The sequence below is a fragment of the Carassius auratus genome, chromosome 34, assembly GCF_003368295.1.
Source record: "Carassius auratus strain Wakin chromosome 34, ASM336829v1, whole genome shotgun sequence".
Lineage (NCBI taxonomy): Eukaryota > Metazoa > Chordata > Actinopteri > Cypriniformes > Cyprinidae > Carassius > Carassius auratus.
The window spans coordinates 8,516,569-8,534,733 of NC_039276.1; the positions used below are offsets into that span (position 1 = coordinate 8,516,569).

General features: G+C 35.6%; 1 protein-coding gene across 1 annotated transcript; it reads right to left on the reverse strand.

Annotated features, from left to right (window-relative positions):
* Nucleotides 1-246: 246 nt before the first annotated feature.
* Nucleotides 247-9,417, reverse strand: LOC113053075 (serine/arginine repetitive matrix protein 2-like). Its single transcript, XM_026217740.1, has 8 exons — nt 9,286-9,417; nt 7,617-7,717; nt 6,973-7,165; nt 6,811-6,881; nt 4,212-6,680; nt 3,673-4,109; nt 2,306-2,392; nt 247-2,080 (listed from the first exon to the last, which is right to left on the reverse strand). The coding sequence occupies exons 2-8, from the start codon at nt 7,642-7,644 to the stop codon at nt 2,078-2,080; spliced, it is 3,288 nt and encodes a 1,095-aa protein (XP_026073525.1). The 5' UTR covers nt 7,645-7,717; nt 9,286-9,417; the 3' UTR covers nt 247-2,077.
* Between the last annotated feature and the right edge of the window lie 8,748 nt (nt 9,418-18,165).

An 18,165-nucleotide genomic window follows, 5' to 3' on the forward strand; every position in this document is an offset into this window, starting at 1 on the left:
TTTTTGTTGGAATCACAATCTGACAGGTGTGGATTGTCAAGCTATAAATTATCTCCAGCTTCTTAAAAAAAAAAAAAAAAAAAAAGAACAATGAAAACTTTAAAATTTGATAAGTGTCGATGTCAATTGTACTGTACGTTTTTTTTTCTCAAATGAAAACAGATGAAATCAGTGATTTTTCTAAAGATTTCATAAGTGACAATTCTTTTCCAATATAACTGATTAGAAAAGAAAACACATTTTCAATTTATGTAGATTGTTTCCTTTAATATTTGAAGTTGCATTATATACAAAGTGTGCCATTATTTTTTCACAATGTGATGGAAAGGATTAAAATGCTTCGTCAAAACTGAGGATGTTTCACATTTTATGCAAGGAATGTGGGCTTGTACCTTTTTCATACTATCCTTAAGAAAACTTCAGCATGGCCATCCTATTTTTTTTTATGAGAGATTTCTAATTGAAGGGATAGTCCAGGAATGGAAATTGCCATCATTTACTCATCCTCATGTTAACAAAAACCTTTCTGCAGAAAAAGTCAGTCACACAGGTTCGGAACAACATGAGGGTGGATAAATGGTGACAATAATTTCACTGTTGGGTGAAATGTCCCTTAAAATAAACAATACTGGCAAAACGAAATAATTATAATTCCCAATGCTTGTTAATTAATCTAATGGAGTGTAAAGAAATTTTGTAAAGAAGTTCGGATCATTTCTTAAATGTGGACAACAATACTGTGACAAACCTATCAACTATTTTGTGTGGAAAATTCCATCTTGTTAAACATACTCTAACAATGAATCTTCATGTATCGACCTTAAAGAGTTAAATATTTTTAAGTTAATTAGTAGGAGCTGTGCCATCATCATGTTTTTTTTTTAGATAAATCGGTAAAGTGGTCTCCACCATAGAACACAGAGGTAGAGGTGGAGAGGTAAAAAATAATAATAATAATTCAGACAAAACACACACCTACACAATATACAGCCCATGTGTCTAAACAATCTTATGCATTTTAATCACCCTTTATCTAGAATAGTGATGGGTGATGTTTTCACTCCTGAAAATACAGCATCCCACCCTGCAGCTATGCTGGGTCAAATATTTCAGTCACAAAGATAAAACAGCATTGTATACCACACAACTGCAACGTGGTCTGTCATATACAAGGATGCACTATATGAGAAGACTAAAAATAAGAATAGAAACCTTTAATCTCATCAATGAGTCATTCTCTGTGAATTTTGCCACAATGCCAGTTACCATCAAGCAGGACAGCAAGGTTTAACCAATGTTAATAAAGGATGTGGTCAGAACCCTTACAATGCACATCAATGCAAACATCATCTGTTAAGTATAGCACTCAAGTACATCCACAACTCTGAAACTCAACATTTAATTTGCTTTAAAAATTCACAAAAGTGTTAATGAACAAAAACAATTATCTTTAATGTATTTAAACAAGTGACTAACACTTCATTAATTTTAAAATGACAGGAAAAAAAAAAAAAAAACCTTCTAAAATGATCATGTCTCTGTACGTTAACAGAAAGCTCTGAAAGTGTGTACCAACAGACCTTACCTGTGATCTAAACTACACCACAAAATCAGTTCTTTCTTTTAAGTACACCTATAAATCTGAATTAAATCTACCAGAGGTCCTTCTTCAATGGCATCAAGAGGCACCATATGTAGTGAAGGTAAAAACAAGCCTGAAAGCAAAACATTTCACTGTCAGTCTGGGCAGGTAGTATGTCTGTTCAACACTTCACCCCCTTTGTTCTACTTTTAGACATACTGAATGGTCCAATGTGGTAGTTTGTAGTCCAAGGTAAAAAAAGAAAAAGAAAAAAAGGTTCCTGTAGCTTGCAGCTGTTCCAATAACTGATAATTTAAAGATGACTGAAAACAGTGTAACTTCAAGTGTCCAGATGCTCTAATGTCCTTCTCCTGTGAGCAAACAAAAGCTTTATTTACATGAAGAATGCAATCCTCTAGCAGAATCCATCCTAAATACTAGCCGCAGGTGTCCATCATCAGGACTATATTCGAGATGCAGCAGAAGGACAGTGGGTTACTGCAAAAGAGTTAAAAAATAAAAAAACATTAACAAGAAGTAAATACAGGCAACCGATAGAAAATGTTAAAACTAGAACATGATTAATTCTAGGAGACCAAAAACTGCAATTAAAAGTTTTGGCCAAAAGCAGTATTTCACCAATCATTTTCTCTCAAAACTTGTACATACTTGGTTTAAAAATGGAGATGTTTTGCGGCTCTAAATTTAAGCATGAATACTCACCCGTCTCTCATCATCATCATCATCATCTGAAACATGTGGCCGTGCAATGCTCATCTCCTCCTTGCTCTCAGCAATCTGTTTACATTTCTGAAAAAAAGATTAGGAAAAAAAACAATACTAAGAGTACTAACAATATAAGTATTGTTTTTAAATGGATATATCAGGTCTTGGTAAGATAATTTTTTTTTATGTTTTAAGAAGCGTAAATGGTGCTTGCTTTTATTTGATCTAAGTTACAGTGAAAATTTAATATTGTGAAAAAAAAAAAAAAATTGTTTTCTTTTTGAATATATTTTTTTAAATAATTAATTCCTGAGGTGGTCAAGCTGAATTTTCAGCAGCCATTACTCCAGTCTTCGGTGTCTCATAATCCTTCAGAAGTCATTCTAATATGCTGATTTGGTGCTCAAACACATTTTGTTTTTATATTTATATATTTTCCAACACTGTAAATGCCTTTACTTGTCACTTTTGATTAAAGTATCTGTGTTAAAGTATTAATTTCATAATATATATAGATACATACATACACATATATATATATATATATACACACATATATATATATACACACATATATACATGCATACAAGTGCTGAGCAACAATTACATAAAAAAAAAATCACAATTAATCACATTATTGTCATTGATTCATCGCAGTTAATCACATTGTTATGCACAAAACTAATATTGCATTTAAAAGTAGTGTATTGTGCACTTAATTTAAAAATAGGCCTGCTGCTATTAGCCTGGTTTGTTTGACTAGTGTGATCAATCCGTTTAGCAGTCCCTGACTATAGATCAGTGAGTGTTAGCGCTAACCGTGCCGGAGTGCAGAACATCTGATATGGGGTGCATGATTGTGTGAATATTTTTGAGTGACAAAAGTGATAGACCTGTAAAACAAAATAATCTGATCTGGAGCATCCCCTCCTGTGACCCATGATTTGTCTGTATGTGTTTTCAGAAACAGTGAGCAACGGACTTTCATAATAATATTAAACTGCGATAATGCGCAATAAAAAAAATCAATTAATGCGTTAACATGATAATAACATTAACTTGCCCAGCCCTAATATATATATATATATATATATATATATATATATATATATATATATATATATATATATATATATGTGTGTGTGTGTGTGTGTCTTAGGCCACTAGTATTTTCGCCAACAAAAAATGATTTTAAGGAAATGTCAGTTTACATTTTCAAACATAATTTTTTTGCCATTAAATGTAATAATCCATTGAGATTTTTGTTAAGACCCAGTATATATACACATATATCAATAAATATATATATATATATAAAATGTATGATTATTCATTTAGCAACTGGGACAGAACTTAAATCTTACCTCTGTAAACTCTTTGATGCTAATGCTGTTAGCTTGTTGAGTCACTTTCCTCTTCACCTCCTCAATACTAGCCAGATTAGGTGTAGGTGCTGAAGGGGGCTTGTTGGTAATGGTAGGAAGTGGGGCCATCGGTGGCATAGATGCCAGAGCACCCATGTTGGAGAGAGCAGCAGTCATTGTCGCTGCAGTCATACTTGCCATGGCAGCGTTCATTGTCATGTTAGGCATTGCAGTCATACCTGGTATACCCATGGGCAGATTCATAGGTAAATTGGGCACAGGAAGTGGCAGAGGCAAAGACAATGGGGTTGGAGCTGGGGTTGGCAGAGGTAACTGCAGAATTGCCTTAGGCTTGAGACTTTCAGGTATGGGCATTCCGGCTTTAGCGCACATTGCAGCAGCATTAGCCTTCGCAATCTCCAAAAGTTGATCTTTATCTGAGGAGAGAGGCAATTAAAGTTATGTTGACATTATTTTGAAATCAACTTAATTTTATTAATGCCAACAAGAAGGGGAAACCGAGCAAAGAGCATATTTACCTAGGTCAGTGAGACGTGGTGGCGTCTTGCTAGAACTGCGACGGGATCTTGAGGTGGACCTCCTCTTACGGAGAATCAAAATTGGTGAATGACTTGGTTCACGTTTCCATCGATCTCGTCTATCAAAAGATCGTCCACGAAATGCTGGTCTCCTCCGACGTGAAACAGAACGTGACCTTCTGGATCGTGACTGACGAGCCCTTGACCGTGAACGAGATCTTCTCTTTCTAGCAGGGGAACGTGATTTGGACCTTCTTTTTCGAGCTGGCGATCTAGACTTTGACCGTTTCCGCTTGGGGGACTTTGATTTTGAGCGCTTTGCTCTTGTGTGAGATTTTGATCGTGATTTTGCCCTTCGATTGGTTGATCTTGATCTTCTTTTCCGAACAGGAGACCGAGATTTTGTCCTCTTTTTACGACTATGTGAGGGAGACCTGGACTTGCGTTTTCGTACAGGAGATCTTGACCTCCTCTTGCTACTGACAGATTTAGACTTGGATCGCCTTTTCTGTGTGGGAGAAGCTGATTTGGAGCGCTTTCTACGAACAGGTGATGTTCTGTTGGAGGACTTTGATTCTTTAACTTTACTCGGTGAAGGTGATCGTGAGCTCCCTGAGCGATCATCTTGATCTGTCCCTACAGTAATATGTTGAGGAACTGGCTCTGAGGACAAAGATCTGGATCGGTTTGATCTCCCTTCACATTCAGAGGGATGTTCGGGCTCTTGCTCAATGTTTTTACTTTGTGTTTCACATTCTGATGATTTTACATCTTCATTTGATGGATTTTGCACAGATGTACATTCAGTAGACACTGGTTTCCATCCACTTAACCCTGCTGACCCTTTTATTTCTAGATTTTCCTCCACAGGATCTAAAACTGGCTGTTTAGTCTCTGAGGTATCTTTCAAAATCTTATCCTTTAAGGACTTTTCCTCCTTAGTCGGAGATTTAGAGTGTGCCCTCTTGGTAGGAGATATACTTCTATCTGATGACTGTCGCTCCCTAGAAATGGATCTTGATCTTGATGTGCATCTCGGAGAAACTGATCTTGACGGTGTACCTTTTTGCTTTTTAGTTCTTCCTAATATTGGGGATTCAGACTTTGAATTATGTGAAGATGTCCGTGACTTTGATCTTTTATGTCGTTGAGGAGATGCTGACTGTGACTTTGTGCTATGAGGGCTCCTAGATTTTGACCTCCTTTGACAGGCTGCCGGAGAACGTGACGCAGAGGGCCTGGTGCGTTGAGGTGACCGAGACTTACTTTGACGTCTTGGGCTTCTTGAACCTGATCTTCTGCGAGCAGATCTTGATCTAGATCTTCTGTTTCTTCTCAAGCGTGATCTAGAACGCTTAAGGATCAAAATGGATCTTGAGCGAGTTCGCCTGCCTCTTCGGACAGATCTAGACCTGGACCGCCTCAAACGAGGAGGAGTTTTCTTTCGAGAGCGGGACCTTGAGTGTCTTCCTCTCCGTACAGATCTGGACCGTGATCTTGAGCGCCGATTCTTCCGCTGTGAAATAGATTGTTTTGATCTTGAGCGTGAACGTCTTGATCTTCCAGTTGACTTAGATCTTGAACGATGACCACGTCGTGGAGACCTGGTCCTGGATCTTTTGGTCCTTGTGTGGGACCTCGAGTCAGAGCCATATGCTCTTCTTCCAGAGAGTGACCTTGACCTCCGTCCAGTTTTCTTTTTTACTTTGGACGGGGACCGTCTTGGAGACCTAGATCTTCTACGTTTTGTTCTATCCTTCCCACCAGAGCCAGACACAGACCTGTCCCTTGAAGATGATCTGTCATTATGACGTCCTGATTTACCAGATGACTTCTTTGGAGTTCTAGAGCAACTGTGTTTGGATTTTTTCCCTTTAGTGTCTGAAAGCGATCGTGACCTTGACCTTGACCTGGAGATGGACTGTTTTTTCTTTTCTTTCTGATTCCCATTTGATTCCTTTGAAATGTCCTTCTGGACAGCTTGCTCTTTGTGCACATTCTCTTGCTTAGGGATAATATCAGGAAGTTCTTGAGCTTTCCCAAAGTTTTCATGTTCCCCAACAGTTTCCACCTTCATGTCCATCTCTGTGATTATTGCATGTGCAATCTCAGGAGACATCGGTTTTATTTCTCCTAATTTTAAACTTGCTTCTTCAGTGTGATCAGAAGTAATTTCTGTCTTTTTATCTTCCAACTGAGCTGTGCTATCTTTAAATTTGTCTTTTGAAAATTTAGCTGCAGTGATAGGTGACTTTCTGTCCATCTTTAAATTTGCTACCTCCAATTTTTGTGATTGTTTGGAGTCTGGTTCTGAGTCTGACCCTGACACTGAGGTACTCGCTGACCTTGAGCGAGAGGAGGACTTTTTCTCCTGCTTTTCCTCCTCTTTCCGTCTTTTTTTCTTCTTCTTTTTCCCACCACGATGTTTCTGCTTTTTAACCTTGGCATCAGCTTCCACATCACTGAGGTCTGTAAAGACACATATAATTGTGCTCAAAATTTCAGATAAAAACCCATAGTAAATTGGGTTTTAAATTGTGCATACATGTATAATAATAATTTGCTGGATCATCTGTTAATTGAGAAAACACAAACATACCTTCTATACAGTTTTTTGTGGCATTCGCATGATCATCAGCCTCAGGGTTAGATGAGCCATCTTTTTTCACACTGTAAAAAACAAACATATTTGCTTTAATGAAAAAGAAACTGAAAGCATAAAAAAAAAAAAAAACGGCATTGTCAAGCAACTAAAACTCACCTTGTTCTGGTTTGGGAATCACCATCTGAGTCAACTCCTGATTCAGAGCTACTCTCCTTTTCACCCTTACGCTTCTTACGTTTCTTTTTACTTTTGTGTTTCTTATGCTTCTTGTTTTTCTTTTTTGGTGTCTCACTTTCATCCTTTACAGTAACGACTTCATACGGAACAGCAGTATCAGATGGCTCATCATCTGTAGAGATAACATAAAATGTTTACAAACTAATTTATGTGAACACTATAGCCACAGCATGAAACAAGTGTTTTCTAACCATTATAATAAACGGTATACAAATAAGCTACATAATTATAATGCAGACTTAGCTACACCTTAAAAATGGCCAACAATAACTAAATAATAACAGTTGGTGTTAACAGTGTGAACCCCAAATGCCACACTTAGATCTAAAAAGATATACTGGGAAAATCAGTCATGTTACCTGTGAGAAAAGCAAGGAAGAAATTATATACTTAAGTAAGCGATCAGATAAATTAATAATATGGCACTTCTGAAAATGTATGAATATATGATATCATTTAAAGCACTTGTTCCAAAAATCATTCTGCCATTACCAATTTTCAACATGATTAAAGCAAAATGCTACAATTGTGACCGTATAAAGGACTAAGACTTTGTAACTTACCAGGACCAGTGTTTACTGCACACTCCATTTCAAAAACTGAATCCCAATCTTAATTTTTGTGATGATTTCTGTAGTCTTTGCTCTGACCCCGTTTTCTCACTCTACATTTAAAACAAATACAGAAATGCATATAAATTCAACAAACCAACCAAAAAACACCACATAAATAAAAAAGGATGGTGGTGATCCTAAACATTTTATGCAATCATTTTGTTTTCTGTGACACATTGATGTTTTGAATTTTATTTATGCCACCAAAGCAGTACGATTCTGCAAGAACAATTCAGATTGTCTTGGATGCATCAGTTAAGATAGACTGAAAACTAATCAAATCACCAATTGTCATTGGTGTTTTTTATGAAGTTATACCTTTATGCAATTACATAGCCCTTACAGTATTTTTATTTTATTTTTTATTTGTAAAGAAAACAACATTTATTAAGGCACAATTAAATATAGTTTGCCTCATATAAATGTTGCTAAAAAATGCTTTGCAATGCAGCTAGTGAAAATATTGTAAGCACAAATCTGAATGACTATGGGCAAAAAACCTTAATATTGAGCCCTGAAAAAAAATTAAAATACTTATAATGCGACTTACATAAAGACATGAACATATGTTTTATGGGCTAGTTACATAATATCTGACACACTTGGCACATAGAGATTATTTGCACTCAATCAACAGAGCTGTTGCATAATAACATCAGCCTGGCAAATCACTTATGATGCTCATACGATTATAAAATATTAATTATTCAAACAGTCCCGATTTTTATATAATTTATGATGTTGCAGAAGGACATAGAATCAGTGTGACTAGGACAGTAGCTACAGTAGTTGTAACTCTCATAGAGACTAATATTTCTCAAATTAATAGCAGGTAAATTGGCAGACTGGAAATTCTTTACTTTAAGTGATGGTTATGTTAGCTGATTAAATCATGCATCCCTCAACTCAAGGTCTTATCACTTGCCGACAATGCAGACAAATTACCCCTAAGCATTACACAAATTTGTTACTAGGTACCATTTTTTTTTTTACCCATTTTCAGTCCAAACAACATAGATACTACATTTGTGTAACTGTATAATATATATTTGTACGTAAACGACAGTTAAGCAACCCGGCTAACACGGTCAAGCGGGCGCACGAGACACCTCGTGTGATTGTTTTGGTTTTATGCACCTCATGGAGAGATAACATTGTTGTGTGTAAGTGTTATTTTAATAAACAACAAAAACATACCTACCATTTATATAAACACATATAGTACATCTTTCGTTTTTTTACACGTTGCTTCATAAAAAAGACAGTATGGAGATGCGCTCCCGCGCGTTAACTCACCACGCGCCTGCTACACAGGCTAACTTTACAAACGTGCTTTGCAACTACAATGCCAGCTCATTTACATGTGTAATATAATTATATATATTTCCTGTGATATTATTAAGTTATGTAGGCGTAGGAAGCAACAATACATAATAAACACGGCTGAATAAGCGTCTCACAGAACACGCGGACAAAGACTCGTTAGCTTGTATTAGCTTAGCATCCAGCTCGTAACCGGCTTAACATCAAATATACAGCCATACGCACGGCCATTTCGGTCATATTCTTACATTTCGCCCTCATTATTCTTGAGAGATATTCACCCACATTTACTCACCTGTGTTGTGGATTTCTTCAGTTTTATCCGTTACGAAACCTCGGGAAAGTTGCTCGCTGTTGGTCGCCATGACATTCAGAGCACACTTAGTCCGCCAGTATCCCAGAAACACACGAAACAGGACAAGACTTCTTCGCTCGCCTGTCGGTGTAGCTAAAAGAACAGCGGCATCTAGTGTCATCTTAATGGATTCGCATTACCTTATCACTACGTATTTGACTAGTTACAGTACTGTTGGAAGTTAAATAATAAAGGCTAATATAAAAGTATATTATATTACTACCTTTTCGATTTATTGATAGATACTGTGGTGGGGGATATATATTCTAATTTTACAGTTTCACATTAACCTTTTCATGTACATTGTATCTACCTTCAGTTTTTTTTTTTTTTAATGTGACATTAAATTACCTTTTTAAAGTATTTATTACCCCTGTAAGTTAAACCTGCATTATATATATATATATATATATATATATATATATATATATATATATATATATATATATATATATAATGTCAATTCAGGATTTGAATCCCGTGCTATATAATTACATATCTGATTGTGCATTTCAGTGCATTTTTAGTTTAGTTTTTAGATTTCTAGTTTGTTTCTGCATCTAGTTTGTGCAATATGCACAAGTGAATTAACTCTTCATTTGATATATAAAAAGTCAATTAAATAATATTTAGGCTTTTGAAAAAAAAAAAAAAAAAAAAAAAACAGCAACAGAGGCAATTAAACATCAAACGTTTCTTAGATAGTTGATGTTTTTGCCTCTGGTTCTCTTTGATACAACTATTCATGAATTATATGTGAATGTGTGTGTGTTTTTGTTAAGGATGTAAAATGATGTTGCAGTTTCCTGCAGAGGGCAGCATAAGACCACACTGAGTGAACTATAATAGCTAAACATTGTTGAGGTGTAGTAGACGCTCTTTTATTACTCAGGGCCCCGCTGGTGTTGGCAGCTCTTCTCTTTATTGCTGAAATTACATGTGATGCATATCTGTATGTAGCCTCTAAATAGATCTTGACTATTTCTGTTTAGCAAAAGATTGCTGTCTTGTCAGACTTGGGAAGGAGAGAGAAGCCAGGCATTTGCTAACTCAGCACATCTCTCATACAACATGTATTGTATGAGATCCCTTACTCAACAACAGCACAGCAATCTTGCTTCATATAAAGTGCACAAGCACTAATATGTTCTCGCAGTAAAAGTAAAAAAAAAAAATTACTGGTTGTGCAAAATTCTGTCCTGAAGAATCTATCTGTCCTTCCGTCTGCCCATCGATCCATCCATTCATCAGTCCATTATTATATTCAAACTGAAATTGGGTCATTCCACGTCAGCTCAAACAGAAGTCCCCAGCTAATTTTTTTTTATTTTTACATTTTGTTAATATTCTTTTGAATTTTAATAATATTTATGACACTCAGATAGGTGTGTTCTATGCAAAAAGCTGCATAGAAAAAAAAAGAGATGCAGCTACATTTCTACTTTAAACGTGTTCTTCTGAGATTTCTCTTTAAAAAAAAAAACACCCATATTTAGTTTTTGACCACTGAAAATGTGAACAATTTACCAATTTACTCATGGAGCCAAATTCAAATCTCCATATCTCTGGGACTGAATCACTGAGGGCCTTTAAAGTGAAGATACTAAAGGGGGCATTTGTTAAGAACAAGAATCCAAAAGTATTTTAAGATATCGTAAATACTCATTGAGTACAGGCATGCAAACCAAAGACAAAGACACAAGACATGCTTTTTTTGCTAATATCTGTGTAAAAATAAAATGATGCTGCCAGCTTACTAAAGTAATTTTTACATCCGTATGAATTGGCTCCAAATCATTATTTTGACCCCACTCTCCATGGATTACTCAGTAAATATATATCTGTGACCTTTAACATTTTGGCTTTCATTATTATTTATATTTGTCTTAACAAAATAAAAAATTGAGCTTTGCTTGATTTGACACGGAATGACCCAATTCTGTATTATATATTTTAGTAATGTAATTGGAATTGAAATGTATTCTCAAATACTGTATACTTTGGGTTATATTTGGACAACTTTATTGAGAATTCTCAAAAACAAAACAAAAAAACAATTTAATGATGCGTCTGTAATAACCTTGTGGGGTGTTGCTGATATGTAAACGAATTGTATAAAAAGCAAAGCACGCTTAGAGCAAGCAAGGACATGCAGTATCATTTAAAATCAACCGAGGGAGCACTTGCATTGTGCTTTAACATTGCTTCTTCCTCTGAATGAAAACAAACAAAACCTCTAGCAATTATGAGCTCACTGACACAACTAATCAGAACATAGCATTAAGCATGTAATTTAATATTTTAATCAATTTAATCATTTTAGCTAGGTGAAAAAAGGAACAATGTTTAAAGTGTGAGGTGACTTGTGATGATGCACTGGATTTCACTAAATAGTTAAGGTTGGTGAGGTTGTTAACTTATCTCTAAGTATTGCGGCAGTTGCCTAGGTAACAGTTTGAGTTTCTCCGATGAGCCATTCAAGTGTTATGAGAGTCTCAGAGGTGAAAAATCGCAAAAAAAAAAACCTTTGGCAACATCTGCACAGAGAAAGATTCTCAATAACTACCAATATAGAGACTAGGAGCACAAAGATGCTTTTCATTAGCCCATTTGCTGAGAAGAGACAAGTACTTCAGGTGTCTGTGAAGACAAATCGCAGATGTTTAGTGTCTACGCGAACAAGCTCTTAATCTTTATACACCATCAACCCTGCAATTTCAGGATGCATACCATCATGCAGCCAATGTATCAGACGTCCTTGAAAAATTAAGAGGAGAACAGATTATTTAAAGTCTTAAGTAGGCCTCTGAAAATGAGTTTTGAACAAATGACTAATTCCTGGAAGCATTAACTGATGCAATTTTAGAAGAGGCCATCTTTTTTCCACTAAGTTGCTTTTACAGCATGTAAAGCACCCAAGAGCTAAATCAGATTCCATTTAGACTTTTTTTTCTGTTGTTTTCTGCTCAAATAGCACATTAATGACTTGCTTTTAGGGCTTCAACACAACATGGAGTCATTTAGACATAGGGCAAACACGGTTTGTTCTCTGAGTCATATATGCTCAACACAGGGGCCTAATCTAAGTAAACTGCAGGGGACTGTCAGTCCATCCAGTTTGACAGTAATTCTCAAACTGTAACCTTTTGGAATGAATAACCTGTCAGAAATTTGAGTACTGCCTATAAACCGATCAGTATCATAATGACAGTTGCATTTAAAGAAAAATTTGCGTTTTGATCAACCCTTTAGTTTACCATGATGTTCTGTAAGACTTCAACCATTGCTCTAAATCCCTTTATACCTGAGAAGTAATTTATGTCAGTAAGACTCTTTAAATACAAATATCTGTCACACAGTTTCACTATTCATTTGCAGAATATTCATATTTGTAGTGCCACTTATTTGCGTGTTAAAGGGTGCTTTTAAACCACCTCATAGTAACTTGACAACACTAATAATGTACAGTGGGACTCTGTGCTCATCTGCAAAACAGGAGAAATAATGGCTCTGGGTGCTCTGTTCTGAAAACACTTTGTTGCCTGCGGGAACTGATACACGGGTTAGGCAATTAGTGTTAGTGAATTACACGCTCACATCATACCACATGATTCTACGGTCAAAGAGTCATACTTGCTTTCATGATCAGTCAACACTGCTTGGTAACATCTTGCATCTATTTTCAGATGCCTCTCACTAGGACTGTGAAGAAGGGAAAGTTTTTCATTTGTCAAAGAAAGTTAAATTAATGTTTTGGTATCTCTTTGCTGTTAAATTTTCTCAGCGTACACTGCAAGTTACAGTACAAACAGCACAAACTAACTATCTATGATTAGCAGGATGTCAATATAGGTAAGTGACGTAGTCCAGAGGTTTTCAATTTTTAAATACAGGGGAGCTCCAAGGGACCACAGCTATGGATTTTCAAATACTGACCCAAAACGAATGAAGACATATTATTTAGAATATTTATGTAAATTATATAAATTATAAATAATTATGTAATCTAAATCTAAATCTATTTTTATATATATTTCTCTACCAAATATTAGAATATGATTTCATCCCCCAAATTCCCAGTATTATATTTCATTAAAAATGGGTTTGTAAAGAAGATAATAATATATAATATACATAATAATTGTGTACAAAAATAATCTCAATCATTTATGCATAAGCCTTTAGATCAAACAGTTTTTCAGCTCCTAAATTCAGTCAATTGTGTTCAAACTTTTGACTTGTAGTGTAAATGTTTATTAGGATCAGATGAAGACATGTTGACTGTTATTGTTGCATCTGCAGTGGTGATTAAAAGCAAACTATAAATTCTGGTTTATGATGTTTTAAATAACCTTTTATGAGATGTTGGCATCCACAAATGGAGGCAAATAATGATGACAGTATTTGAATCATTTGACACCTGATTTAATGCGTATTTCTGCTGTACAACTCTGTTTATTTTATTGATGACATTATTTGATTTAGACACCAATACAGAGAGCCAGTTAGCGTTGGCAGTAATTCATTTCAGTTGGTTCGGACAGATCTTTACATGGAATATGGGTTCAGTTTTATTATTTTGTGACACATTTAGATTTATTTGATCCGCTACATTTACATTTCATCTCTGAAACCTTTCTGGCTGGAATAGAACAGATCATTTCTGTAATACTAGAGTAGTCTGTGGCGACAAAATATATTGTGATGAACTCCAGTAGTTTGATGGACATTTAATCCAGACGAGTCTAGTGCGAGAACATGACGTTATATTGAATTACCCACATCCTCAGTGGGCAAGATGCAATTAAGCCATGTAAAAAGAGAGACCATGTGTGGTATGTAGAGGAAGGTCAAGGGGGTGAGTGGTGTATCATTTCTAATCACTGCAATGGTGACACCATTTCAGACAATCGTAACTCCAATTAGAATTGACAAATCAGCCATTATATTTTAACAGAGGCCATTACTGTCGCTGTTTTTTGATGTAAAGCAGTTAGTGTTTCGTATAAGTTCCAAGGCTAAAGTTCCTCAGGATAGAATGTCTTGAATTTCTGTTATGCGTTCAGGGTGCAGAGCATAAATGTTATTCAAAAATAGAATGATGTTTTGTCATTTTGCAGAACAGATAATTAACTTCTTAACTTCTTTTTTAGGGAAACAGAAATAGTGCTTAAAAGGTCATTGTGTTCTTATTGCCCACAATTTGCTTCTATTAAAATTAAGTTGTCCAGATAATTATGTAGTGTGATAACAAAGCATTTCTCTCTCACACCCACACACACACACACACACACACACACACACACACGATTTCTGTTGAGACATTCAGATGGTAGAGTCAGAATTTGGCGTAAACAGAATGAGAACATGGATCCGTCATGCCTTGTTACCACTGTGCAGGCTGGTGGCGGTGGTGTAATGGTGTGGGGGATGTTGGCACACTTTAGGCCCCTTAGTGCCAATTGAGCATCTTTTAAATGCCACGGCCTACCTGAGCATTGTTTCTGACCATGTCCATCCCTTTATGAACACCATGTACCATCCTCTGTTGGCTACTTCCAGCAGGATAATGCACCATGTCACAAAGCTCGAATCATTTCTAAATGGTTTCTTGAACATGACAATGAGTTCTCTGTACTAAAATGCCCCCCACAGTCACCAGATCTCAACCCAATAGAGCATCTTTGGGATGTGGTGGAATGGGAGCTTCGTGCCCTGTATGTGCATCCCACAAATCTCCATCAACTGCAAGATGCTATCCTATAAAAAAATCCGAAAGGGAGTCAAACACAGTATTAGTATGATGTTCCTAATAATCCTTAAGATGAGTGTGTGTGTATATATATATATATATATATATATATATATATATATATATATATATATATATATATATATATATATATATATATATATATATATATATATATATATATATATATATATATATATATATAGTGCATAATGTTGAAACTGCTGTCACAAAAGTCAAACAAGACACCTCATCTGTATGTTGTAAGTTTGTAAAATGTTAAACCAAGTTTTCAAAGGATGAATTTGCCAGATGAATTTCTCCCATCACCTGCAGGTTATTTCTCTCACACTTGTTTGTATTCAGTGCTGTAAGCTTTGTATGAGGTCATAAACCTGCACTTCTTTCTGCTGTTGAGATCATTGGCTGTAGCAGATGGGCCGATGTTAATGGCTTCATAAAAACATGTCTGTCGAGCACGTCTCTCCTGGTGCTGTCACAGAGATGTGTGCCACATGTTCTCATGTACCTCATATAGTACAGCTGAGGTTTTTTAAGCAGATAATGATAGTGAGATGAAAGCATAGGCATAGAGAAAGTGTGTGTGTGTGTGTTTGTGTGTTGAATGTTTTTTTTTAAGAAGCATTCATATATGAGAAATTGAATGAAATCAAATTCTGAAAACTTGAGTTTGACTAATGCTTTTCAAATCAGGTGAGCTCTGTTCAGCATTGCCCTCTTCATCTCTTTCAACAGACATGAATTACTCATATGTAGTTTAACTACAATAGAAAAAAAAATAAAGAAAAAAAATAAATGCTCACAAACATTTTTTAAGCACAGTGTGTGGAGTGATGTTTCTGGTGCAGCTAAATGTTATGTAAATGGGTCAATTATTTATTCATTTATATATTCATGCTGAAAGAAAATAGCAACGATCTCACCCCTGACCCTCAAGGGTTTATGGAACATTGGGATCTGTTTCAGGACTGGGAAAGTGAGAATTATAAACACTGATAGCTAACTACATAAAACACATAAACATCTGTGGTCCAGTTTTGGAACCCAGAGGCAATTAACTCACGGTGACAAGGAGGGCAGTTCATTTTGTTTATCAGTGGAACATATAACCCTCAGAGTCTGCAAAATACGGCTTCAGGCTTATATCTGATACCGATAGTTAATTTTGGTCTATACAGACTGTTTCTTATTGCTGTGTGTGTGTGTGGTTTAGTTACAATTTCTTTTCCTTTTTTTTGTGTGTGCCACAGTTCTGCAGACAAAACATCTTCTATTAAGGCAGTAAAATAAATCTATTAATTTAACAGAACTGTCATAAACTTTTTCCATTGTGGTCTATTATTAAAGTTTTTGTGGAAAATCTATACAACACAGGTGCCATACGAAATTAGATTGATAGATAGTCTCTGCTTGATTCACCCGGCAACAAAGGCCAGACAGGAGGCTTTACTCAAGTATGTACAATTTATGTCAATCTCAAGCCTTAGTGATAACAATAAGTTGCTGTATTGATCCCTCCCAGACTGTAATCTACACATTATTGATCTGTGATAGAGGAAACAAATGAGACGGATGGAATCAGTGTGTGTCCTATGACCTTCATTGATTCTAGTGTGATCTTCCTAATACTGTATATTAAAATCTATTGTAAAGTGTGTATTTTTGTATTTATGAAATAGTTAAGGCTTATTAAAATAGCCCAGGTTGTTTTTGAGACAAACAAGCAAAAAGGATAAACCCAAACAAGCTCACATCTGTCAAATTTTAATTACCCATCGGACACTTTTTTTCTAACTTATTCTATTTGAAGCCCTCCCCTACCTCTGATTGTATCAGAACAGAATCAACTCATTTTATAAGAGCTTAATCCTCTTTGAAGTCCACCAGAACCCCACAGAGCGCAGAAAACTGTTGTGAAAACGTCATAACCTTAGTGAATGCTAAATTCCAAAATTTCATTCCAAGGCAAGGTCAGCTCAATAAAAGCATAGGACTGAGGACATATTTACCTTAAATGAATAGATTGTCCAAAAACATACTCACCTTCAGGCCATTCAAGATGCAGGTGAGTTTGTTTCCTCATCATAAGAGATTTGGAGAAATTTAGCATTACGTCACTTTCTCATCAACTGATCCTTTACAATGAATGGGTGCTATTAGAATAACAGTGCAAACAGTTGATAAAAAATGCACATTATGGTAATCTACATGACTCCAGTCCATCACTTAACGTCTTATGAAGCGAAAAGCTGAGTCTTTTGGCCTTGTATTCTGACCAGAAGCAGTTAAAATTAAAATGCCTTAATGAATGATTTGTTTCTTACAGACACACAGCTTTTCACTTCACAAGATGCAAATTACTTGTGGATTATTGTGATGTTTTTATCAGCTGTTTAAACTCTCATTCTGACGGCACCCATTCACTGTAGAGGAGCAAACTCACAATCCTTTGTTTTGTCATTTATTGCTTGCAGTTCTTGGCCCAGAACAGGAATTCTAAACATTTTCAAGCATTCTTAGTCATTTTCATTTGTAAGTGTCAGTATTTGTTATTGATGCAAGTAAAATCTGTAAGTCTGATATAATTTTTTATATTGGGCATCAGAGTGAGCCATTGCAAGCTTACCAGTAGGTCATAATTGCTTTTTTTTTTTGTTGTAATTTAGCAGTGATAAAGTCATATTTTTTCTAGCCATCATTTAGCATAACATTGTTCAGAGCTGATGAAATATTCAAGTGATATTCAAGTGAAATGTAATTAAAATTCAATATGGTATGAAACCTTTAAAAATTGTTCTGTTTGTTTATGCCATTTTAATTGGGTTTCTGACAGCAGCATGTAAATGAGATCTAAGTCAATCTAAGCAATCTCCAAAAGCCTGCTTTCATGAACTGAACTGAACTTCAGGAGATTAAAGTGCACTTTTCATACAGTTTTGCAAAATAAAAATTGAAAGCTTAGCGCATGAGGTATGAGGCGAATGGTAATGACATTTCTGGTGCAGAGAATCGTTAGTTAAATGAGGCTCTAATTGTATAACGATTGA

Coding starts and splice junctions, on each gene's coding strand:
- LOC113053075 (XM_026217740.1), bottom strand. CDS start 7,644: ATGGAGTGTGCAGTAAACACTGGTCCTG. Junction 7,166..7,616: donor TGCAGTAAACACTGGTCCTG/GTAAGTTACAAA, acceptor TTATCTCTACAG/ATGATGAGCCATCTGATACT. Junction 6,681..6,810: donor CACAAAAAACTGTATAGAAG/GTATGTTTGTGT, acceptor GTGTCTTTACAG/ACCTCAGTGATGTGGAAGCT.